General features: G+C 50.7%; 1 protein-coding gene across 2 annotated transcripts in view; it reads right to left on the reverse strand.

Annotated features, from left to right (window-relative positions):
- Nucleotides 1-9,437, reverse strand: part of VAV1 (vav guanine nucleotide exchange factor 1) — a 48,706-nt gene extending 39,269 nt beyond the window's left edge. For both annotated transcript variants that reach the window (XM_047705385.1, XM_047705376.1), the window contains exon 1: nucleotides 9,147-9,437. In XM_047705385.1, coding sequence (XP_047561341.1) covers nucleotides 9,147-9,350 — 204 coding nt within the window. In that variant the 5' untranslated portion in view covers nucleotides 9,351-9,437. The remainder of the gene's footprint in view (nucleotides 1-9,146) is intronic.
- Nucleotides 9,438-9,987: the final 550 nt, after the last annotated feature.

Raw genomic sequence — 9,987 nt, forward strand, 5'->3', positions numbered from 1 at the left:
TCCTGTTGTTCATAATAAAATAAGTGATTATTCTAACTCAACAAAGCTCTCGATCTCTTCCTCACTGTCCCCAGATAGTAATTGTTCATGCATGTCTCTTTAGACCCTCCCGAAGATCGGAAGCTGGCTCCCTCCAAAACGGAGTTTCTAGGGGATGGGATAGGAGATTCTGCCTCCTACAGGACATTTGACAATGTCTGCAGACATTCTCTTGTCACGGCTCCAAGGGAGAGGTTGCTACTGGCATTGAGTGGGTGGAGGTCAGCTATGTCGCCAAACATCCTACCATGCACAGAGCAGCCCCCAGGACCGAGAAAGATGGGGCTCCAATAGCCAGCCGAGGGCACCAGTGAGAGGCTGTGCAACGACTTCATACTTGGTGCCAGTATAAACATCGATTGCCTCCTGACATCTATTCCCACTTCTGCTAGCAGCCCCTCAGTGTCTCCTGGGGAGCCACCCGATCTCCTCCAAGTCTACCTCCTTTGGGTGGGGTCAACTCCTCCCCAGCTCCCGGAAAAATATGCGACCTCAACCTGGCCAATCAGAACGGCATATTCTACCCACCACAACAATTGGTTGAGGAATAGACACATGACTCCCCGCCCACCCATCCCCACTCCCTCTATCCCCACCCCCTGCCACATGTACACACAAAGAAATTATGTCCAGTGAAGCCCAGACTTGGGCTTGAGCAGCCATTTTTCACTGTACACAAAAATGTGGGCACCTAAATTTGGAGCACCTGGGCACCCTTGCCGGCCACCAGGAGAGGAAAGGATGACTGAGAATGGAGGAAAACACTGAAAAGACAGCTGAGTTAAGGGTGGAGGTGAGGTGATCCCGAGATAGATCCCCTGGATCCAGCTCGACCTGAATACATTTTCTCCTAAGCTTTTCAGTTATGTGAGCTAATAAATGCTATTTTTTACTAAGCCAGTTTCAGTTGGGTTTTCTGTCACAAGGGCTAAAACTCTTGGTTAAAATTTCTGCAGACGGAGCTCAGAATTTCCTCAAACTTCAAACTTCTCCAACTGAACATCCCTTATTTCTTCCCCAAGGGACCCCCCTTCCCCAAGGGACTCCCAAGTTCCTCCTGAAACCCGGGTCTCCAATCACCATCTGTGCTAGAAGTTCAGCTGTGCCCATTCAACACACCCTTGGGTTCTTTCCACTTCCAGTGCCCTTAATGTTAACAAGGCAGACAAACAGAACTTCTTTTGGCTCCTCAAATATGCCCCAACCTCCCACACTCAATTGGCATGTCATCTCCTCCAAGAGGCCTACCCTGATTGCTTCTGGGGTTTCCCCTGCCTCTCTGCTCCCACAGTGCCCTGGGCTCCACCCACCCATCAGCAGACTGTTCCACTCTCAGGTTAACTGCCTAATTCCTCGCCTATTTCCATGAGCTGCATGAGGATCTGTGTGTCGTTCATCATGGAATTCTCCATCATCCTGTACATGGTTTAATACAAGGAAATATCCATGACATGGATGGTGTCATCATCATTATTATTATTACCACCACATCATCATTTTCCCCATTTTATACGTGAGAAAACCAAAGGCAAGGGAGGTCTGAACACTTGCCCAAAGGCACATAATTAGGAACCAGTAGAAGCAGGGACTGATCTCAAACAATCCATACTTAACGACAGCTAACCAACCACCACTAACCAATAATAAGCAAGCACTCAACGAATACCCACTAAATCAGGGATCAACTGGTAAACTCTTTCATGTAATGAAAGCAGCCACAGACAATATGTCAACAAATGAGTGTGACCATGTATTGATTAAATTGTGTGTATGAAACAAGGCATAAGTTATGATTTGCTCTCCCAGTATTAAAGGAAGGATGAGTGAATGAAGTGAATAGTTGATAATATTATCGAGCACCTACTACGTGCCAGGTGCTGTTCTGGCACCAGCGACACAGCTGTGAACCAAAAAGACAAAAGCCTTGCCCTGACATTCCACTGGGGGAGGCAAATAATAAGCAAAAAGTAAAAACTATGTAGGTCAGAGGGCTATAAGTGCCATGGAGAAAAATAAAATAAGTGCCATGGAGAAAAATAAAAATAAGAAAAAGAAGAGAGAGCATAGAGGAAGAGAGCACAGAGAAGCCAGGAAGCTCTCTGATAAGAAACCTGAAGGAGATAAGAGACCAATCACAGTATATATCTGGGGAAAGACAGATCCACGGAGAAAGAACAGATGTGCAAAGGCCCTGAGGCTGAATCGGACCAGGTGGGTTGTGGGAACAGTGAGGAGGCTCATGTGTCTGGAGCAGAATAAGTAAAAGGAAGGGGGAGGGGAGGGCCAGGAGGTGGGCAGAGGCCAAGACTCTCATGGGCCAGGGTGAGGACTTTGTCTTTTGCCCCAAAGGCAATGGGGAGTCATGGGAGGGCTGGGAGCAGGAAAGGAACAGGATTTCCTAGCACCCTCTGTGGAAAGTGCTGAAGGGTGACATTTCCCAGTACTAGGCCCAAAAGAAGGTTAGTGAACAGAACAAAATGGAAGAAAAGAAGGCACAATACCAAATGTTCGCCCTTCCAGACTTCTGTCCCCATCAGCCACAGTGGTCATGTTGAGATGAGGTCTTCCAACCAATCTGACCCAACCCAACCTACTTGGCTGAGATTTGCTCCTGCCCAGGCTCCCCAGTCCCTAGCTGAATCCCTCCACCATGGCTTTAGTTCAAGCCCTCCTCATTCCTTATCCCACTACAGCTTCCTCCAAGTCACCTCTCTAGACCTGCCTCTCTAAAGCCAGCTAGGCATCATTCCACAGTTCTACAGCATTCTCTTCTACGTCCACCCAAACATTTTTTGTGCCCCCTGGCTCCCAGCTAAACCATTCTCAGCCTCTCTTGCAGTTGGATGGGACCATGCGATGGAGTTCTGGTGAATGGATCAAGAATGGAGATGACAGCACCACTTCTGGGCCTGGCCCATGAAAGCCTCCCATAGTTTCCCTCCTCACAGTCTTCTTCCCCACCCTCTGGGATAGGGAGGACTCCGGGGGCTTTAAGGAGAGTAGGGCTATGGGATGGAAGAAGCCCAGGTCCTGTAGGGACTTTGTAAACAAGAGCCACTCCCTTAACTCCCAGTTGACCCAAACTAGATTGTGATGTGAGCAAGAAGGAAACCATTACTGCTACTGAAGTGTATACATTGTTACGGCAGCTAACATTACACATCCTGACTTATACCACATCGGACAGCCAACTCATACTAACTGAAATCAAAGTAACAAAAAGAGGACTTCCCATTATTTTAGCATTGGCTAAATCTAGCACATCAATCACACCAGTAAGGAATTTAACTTAACCTATCACATTTAACCCTCACATAAACCTGAGATAAAGGTGCTGTCCACATCCCCATTTTATAGATAAGACAACCAGGGCTCAGAGAGCAATGTTTTTCTTCTTCAAGATCACAAAGGTAGTAAGTACCTGACTTGAAATTCAAGCCAGCCTAATATATAAAGAGTTCCTAAAAACTAATAAGAAAGAAAGGACAGCAGTCCCAGAAGGGAAAAAAGAATAAAGGGGCAAATGATACGAACAAATATTTCTTCACCAAGAGAAAATAGAAATAGCTCTTAAACAAAGGAAAAGAGGTTCAAGCTCATTCAGAATAAGAGAAATGTAAAGTGAGCCATAATGAGCTCCATTTATCACCCATCAAGTTGGCATGACTCCAAAGTCTTAACAACGGAACAGTCTGTGGCAAGGTGATGGCCAATAAGCAGTCTCATGCTCTGTTAGTGGTAATGTAATTGGAATAAGCCACATGGGAACAGGTCCAGATGGAGAACAACTTGGCAATATCTGCCAAAAATACAAAGGCCCAGCCACTTTGAGCCAGCAAATCCTTCTGAGAACTTATCCTGTGGGGATACTTGCTCATGTGTATGGCAGCAACAATAACATTCCTGTGTGGCCAGGGACTTTTCTAAGTCCTTGATAGTGATTCATTATCCCTCCCAGTGATGCTTAAAGATAGGGATTTATTATCCCCATTTTAGAGATGAGGATACTGAGGCACACAGAGGTTAGGTAACAAACCCAAGCTCTCACAGATGGGGAGTCAAAAAATGATTCATGGACAAGGTTAATGGTTGCAGTAAATGTGTCATAACAAAAGTCCGGCACAATCCAAGTGTCCACTGATACAGAGGATGATAGAATAAATGATCGCCCCATTAAACAATGGGATAGAGACAGTTTGGGGTAACTGCAGACAGCAAAAATCCCAGCACCAGGCTACCCAGGGTTCCAATCCCCAACTCTGCTGCTTTTGAGTTTGGCACCTTGAATCAAGTTACTTGACACCTCTGTGCCTCAATCCCTTCTGTGAAAAATGAGGATAACGTACCTTTTGCCACCTCTGGTGTTACGAGGATTAAACAAGTTAATGTATAGAAAATGTTTACAGGGTGCCTGGGTAGTGCAGTCAGTTAAGCAAATGACTCTTGGTTTCGGCTCAGGTTGTGATCTCAGGGTCTTAAGATCGACCCCCACATCAGGCTCAGAACTCAGGGCAGAGTCAGCTTGGGACTCTCCTTCTCCCTTGGCCCCTCCCCCTGCTCATGCTCTCTCTTTCTCTCTATAAAATAAATAAATATATCTTAAAGAAAAGAAAATATTTACAACAGGAATATGCAAACTTCTTCTACAAAGGTCTGGAAAGTTAATATCTCCAGCTCTGCAGGCCAGACAGTCTCCAAGGCAACTCCGCAGTTCCACAGTTGTAGCTGGAAAGCAGCCGTAGACAATACATACAGGAATCAATGGACATGGTTGTGTGCCAATAAAACTTTATTTATAAAAACATGCTGTGGTCCAGGGGCGCCTGGGTGGTTCAGTCTGTTAAGCGTCTGCCTTCAGCTTAGGTCAGGATCCCAGGGTGTTTGCTCAGGGGAGCCTGTTTCTCCCTCTCCCTTCACCCCCCGCTAGTGCTCTCTCTCTCTCTCTCTCTCTCACACGCTATCTCTTTCTCTCTCTAAAATAAATAAATAAATAAATAAATAATTTTTTTTTTTTAATGCTGCACTCCAGATTCAACTGTGGGATTGTTGTTTGCTGGCACCTGGTTTGGACTAATGCCTGGCACATAGTTAACACAATATAAGTCATTTTGTTAAATAAATAGACTATCCAGCAAACCATGCAGTCAGGTGATTGTTGTTGTTATTGTTTTAAATAAGGACAATCTCTATATATTGAATTGGAAAGAGTCCCAAGATGATTATTAAGTGAAGAAAGCAAGACAAAGCAGTCAGTGGTATGTGCCATCTTCCATTTAAGGGAGGAGAGTGGGAAATAAGAACGTAAACTCCTATTTGCTTATGTTTGCATGAAGAAACTCTGGGAGGATACACAGTCAACTTGAAAGAAAGAAAGAGAGAGAGAGAGAAAGGAAAGAAAGTAGTTTGCTTATGGGAGAAGGAAGAAGCTGGGTGTATCTGAGGGACAGGACTAGAAGTTAAATTTGTCCTTGTACATCTTTTTATGTGTTGCTATTTTTTATAAAGATTTATTTATTTGAGAGACAGAATGAGCAGGGTTAGGGGCAGAGGGAGAGGCAGAGGGGGCAGCAGACTTCCCGCTGAGCAGGGAGCCCAATGTGGGGCTCAATCCCAGGACCCCGCGATCACGACCTGAGCTAAAGGCAGATACTTAACTGTGAGCCACCCAGGCACTCTGCTTCTTGTGTGTTTTAATATTTGAACCATATGAATGTATTATTCAACAAAGTAAATATTTTAAAGATTCTTGGCGCTCTCTGTCCCCGATCACAGGGTTTCTCAACCTCAACACTACTGACGTTTGGGGCAGAGAATGCTCTGCTGTGGGTGGCACTGTGGGACACTGAGTAGGATCCCTGACATCCATCCACTAGATTTCAGTACCACCTCCCAGATGTGATGAAACCAAACAAGGGTCCAGATATTGCCAAATGCCCCTGGGGGTCAAAACCAGCCCAGCTGAGAAATACTCCCCCAACCCAAACTCCCTCTTGCTGTGTTACCTTTTGCTACCCCACGTCCTTCCAAAGAAAACTTTTTAGTTTAGTGAGGGTTTATCAGGCATCAGACACCGTGATAAGCAGTATTGAAATAACACAACAGTCCTCGAAATAAAGGTCCCATTTTTAGCCATGTTTCACAGATGGGGAAACCAAGGCTCAGAGAGGGTAAGCCAAGAAGTGGGGGCATCAGGATTTGAACCCAGGTCTGGACCCTCAGAGTCACTGCCCCCCAACTGGCCCCCTTTCTAACTCTCCCGCCCTCTCCCCTGCCTCTGCTAGTGGCCTGGGCATTCTCAAGCTGGGAACCTTGACATCATCCAGGCCCCAGTGCCTGCTCCGCCAGGTCTAATCAGCTCCCACGCCCTGGTGGGTCTTTCCCACAATGACTGTCACATTCCTCCCTTCCTCTCCACTCCCTTGGCCTTAAAGTTTCATCTCTGCAGCCCAGAATGTGGACTCCCAGAGAGAGGAAGTGAGCTAGGATGTCTGGCAGTCAAGGTGCCACCTGTAATAGAATCCTCCCTCGGCCCCAGATCTCAGCTTTGAGCTCTCACCCAGCTTGGAGGCTCGCTCTGGTCTGACTTCAGCCAGGAGCCATTCCCAGCAGACTCGAGGGCCACCCACGAGCTCTCACCTCAGGGCCTTTGCACTGGCTGTACCCCTGCCCAGGAGTGCTGTGTCCCTGGATTCACAAGGCTCATCCCCTCGTTTTCCCCAGGGCTCTGTTCAAATGTCACCTTATCAGTGACCACCTATTCAAGAGTGCGACCCCCACACTCCGGAGCTCCCTTTTCTGCTTTGATTTCTCCAGAGCACCTACCCTCTCCCCACAGGTTAAACGTTTCCGTATTTGCTCACTGTCGGTCTGGCCCACTAGCAGGCGGGCTCCTCAGTGACAGCACTCTGGGCGTGTCTCCTGCCCACTGTCCCAGCACCAAGAAGGGGCCTGACAGACGTCACAATTGTCCTGGAGTGCAGGTGCCCTTCCCGCCCTCTTCCCTGGAAACAACTGAGAAAAAGCAGAGGAACTGAGAAGCATCCGGATTCTGGTCCCCACACCTTCGTCTATGCCACTCCGCCCTTCCACATCTCAAGGGTGGTCCACAGCCCCAGCTTAAATCAGAGGACACAGGGTCCTGCAAATCTAGAAAGGCTGTTCTGTTCTGGGGGAACCTTCCTCCACCTCAATGGGACCACCTTTCAGCTTCCCGCACTCATCCCCCCTGTGAATGGGGAAAAGGGCTGAGCTTTGCGGGGAGACAAGATGAGCAGAGGGAGGAAGGCACAGAGCTCCAGATGGGAGGACTGGGGAAACACCCCTGCGTGGCCTGGGGCCCGACACTGCTGGGCATAGGAAGCCAGAGCAATGGGAAACTCCTACTCACTCTTCAAAACCCAGCACAAGTGTCCCCTCTTGCATAAAGCCTGACATCGCCAGGCAATGTCTTGCCTTTGCTTTAGGCTTCCCAGCCCAGAGGTGTCTCCCTGTGTCCTAGCCGTGACCACGCAGGGCTGGGGGTCTGTGTCTCCCCAGTCTGGGAGCACCATGAAGGCCAGGCCCGGACGGGGCCTTGGCACTGCCTGGCACAAACAAGGATGTTGCCTCCCTGTAGTCCCTGCAGCTGTCTTCCCAGGTCTTCAGGCCAGGCTCCCACTCCCCACTCCCCCCGCCCTTCATTAGACAACCAGCTACAAGCAAGATGCAGGCAGGGGTTGAAATTCATCCTCAAGTTTATCCACTTCCCCATCAGTGGCTATTAAAGCCTCACTGGGAACCTTTACCCCTTCTGGGTCCAGGGTCTGACAGGTCCCGTGGCTACTTCCCTATCCATAGGAAGCCAGGAGGTAAGCAAATGTATGCAAATCCAGGAAGGCCTGTGGCCAGAGGGGCTGGGCCCCTGGAGTTCCCTCATCCTTCCAGGAAGCCCTGCCTGGGCAAAGGAGGGTGGGCCACCCACCTTCCCCATTCCATGGCTGTGTCCCCGGAGAATGCCCCCAGAGACCCCCAAGGGTGTGCTCCCTGAGCGGTTACTTCCCCTCTCCACATCCCGCACGTGGCATCTCAGGGACCAGAGAAAAGCCCCCCCCCCCCCCCCCCCCCCCCCCGAGGCCAATCCACAGCTCCCAGGCACCAAGTTTTCATTCCAGAGTGGAGCCCAAGGCCCAGACGGGAGTGTCCTCTCAGACTTCCAAGGCAGGTGAGGCACCAGGAGCGCCCAGCCCCAGCATACACAGCTTCCCCCCAGCACCCAGACACCACAGGGACCCAGAGAGGGGATCCAGTCACATTACCTCCTCCACCCCAACCGCATTCAAATAGGGATTTGAATATATTTCCTGAGTCTAGAAGGGCCCCTGCTTACTCGGTACAATCCACCCTCCCCGTACCTGGGCCTTTGCAGTAATCCCTACAGAGAAAGACTAGCTCTTTCTAGGCTCCAAAACCCCAGGACCCACTCTTGGGCTCAAGACCAAAGCTTTTCTCAATGTCTCTCTGGGATGGATAGAGCCAGGAAAACCAGAGCCCAGGGGCCCACAGCCCCCCACCCGCCCCACGCACCCCAGGCCCAGGCAGGAAGCGAAGGGGAAGAAGATGTGAGGGGAAGGAAGGGGCCCAGGGCCCGGGAGGAGGAGACACATGTGGGGGAAGAAGTTGGTGGAGGCCCCTCCCCCATAGGCAGAAGGGGGGGATGTCAAAGGAGGTAATAAACCTCAGGCACCCTTTTGGCCACCTGGGGGTTCCCAGGTATCCCTCAAGCTCCCCCCCACCCCCACAGTCCCATCTGGAGAGTTGAACCTCTGTGGAGTCAGCCTGGGGCTTGGAAGCTTTAACCCTGAGTTTGTCGGTTCTTAGCCTAGATGTGCAGCAACTCAGAGCCTATCAACCCATTCCTGTGACCCTTGGGTGAGACACCCCTGGGATCTCGGCACTCACCAACCCCTCCCTCCCACTGCCCATCCCCCTGTGCCAGCCCCAGGGTCCAGCACACATTCCCTTCTCCATCACAGGCCCAGAGTTTCAGTGCATTGACTCTCCTAGTGCCAGCCAGGGGTGTGGGGCCCCCCACCTCCAACCCTTGGTGCCCCAGTCAGTGGCAGGCTCACCTGGGACATCTGGGGGCGCAGGTTGACCTCACGCAGGTTGATGGCATGGGGCAGCAAGTTGTTGAGCAGCTGGCACAGGAGGACGCCATCCCGGAGGGCCTGTGCCAGCTCGCACACCTGGGCCCCATCCCAGGTCACCCGGTGGCTGGGCGGCAGCACCCGGCACTGGATCAACCAGTGAGTACACTGGCGCCACAGCTCCATGGCCGCTGCCTTCCCGGGTCAGCCCGCGCACCCTTGCGGCCTCCGTGGCCTGCCTGCCTGCCTCTGCTAGCTAGCTACCACTTCCTCTTCTCTGCCTGTAACTGTCGCTCTGAGAGGGGGTGGAGGGGGAGGAGCCTGGGGGGGTGTTAGGGGGGCGGGAGCACCTGCAGCCCAGCCCCTTCTCTGCAGGACTTGGCATCTCTTCTCCCCCCACCAGCTCAACACAGGCCTGGGCATCTGGGCAAGGCATGACGTCCCTCCTCTTCTTCCAACCCACTGCCCTGCAGCCAACAAGGCCCTCCATGACATGCCCCTGTCCCCTCCCTGCCCTCACCTCTTCCACTCACCACTTTCCCTCACATACTCTGCTCCAGCCACACAGGCACTGTTCCTCCAAGAGACCAGGCCACCCCAGAATCTTAAATCTTGCCACAGGGCCTTTGCACATGGTGCTCTGGGGTCTTAGGCAAGCAACTTCATGGCTAGCTCCCTCACCTCCAACAGTGACTCCCTCACCTCTGCTCAGTGTCACCTTCTCATGAAATCTTCCCAAATCTCTCCATTTCAAATCACAGACTTTCTTTCCCACTCTCCTGCACTGAAGCCCTGAACACCATCCAACAAACCTGACATTTTA

The sequence above is a fragment of the Lutra lutra genome, chromosome 1, assembly GCF_902655055.1.
Source record: "Lutra lutra chromosome 1, mLutLut1.2, whole genome shotgun sequence".
Taxonomy (NCBI): Eukaryota; Metazoa; Chordata; class Mammalia; order Carnivora; family Mustelidae; genus Lutra; species Lutra lutra.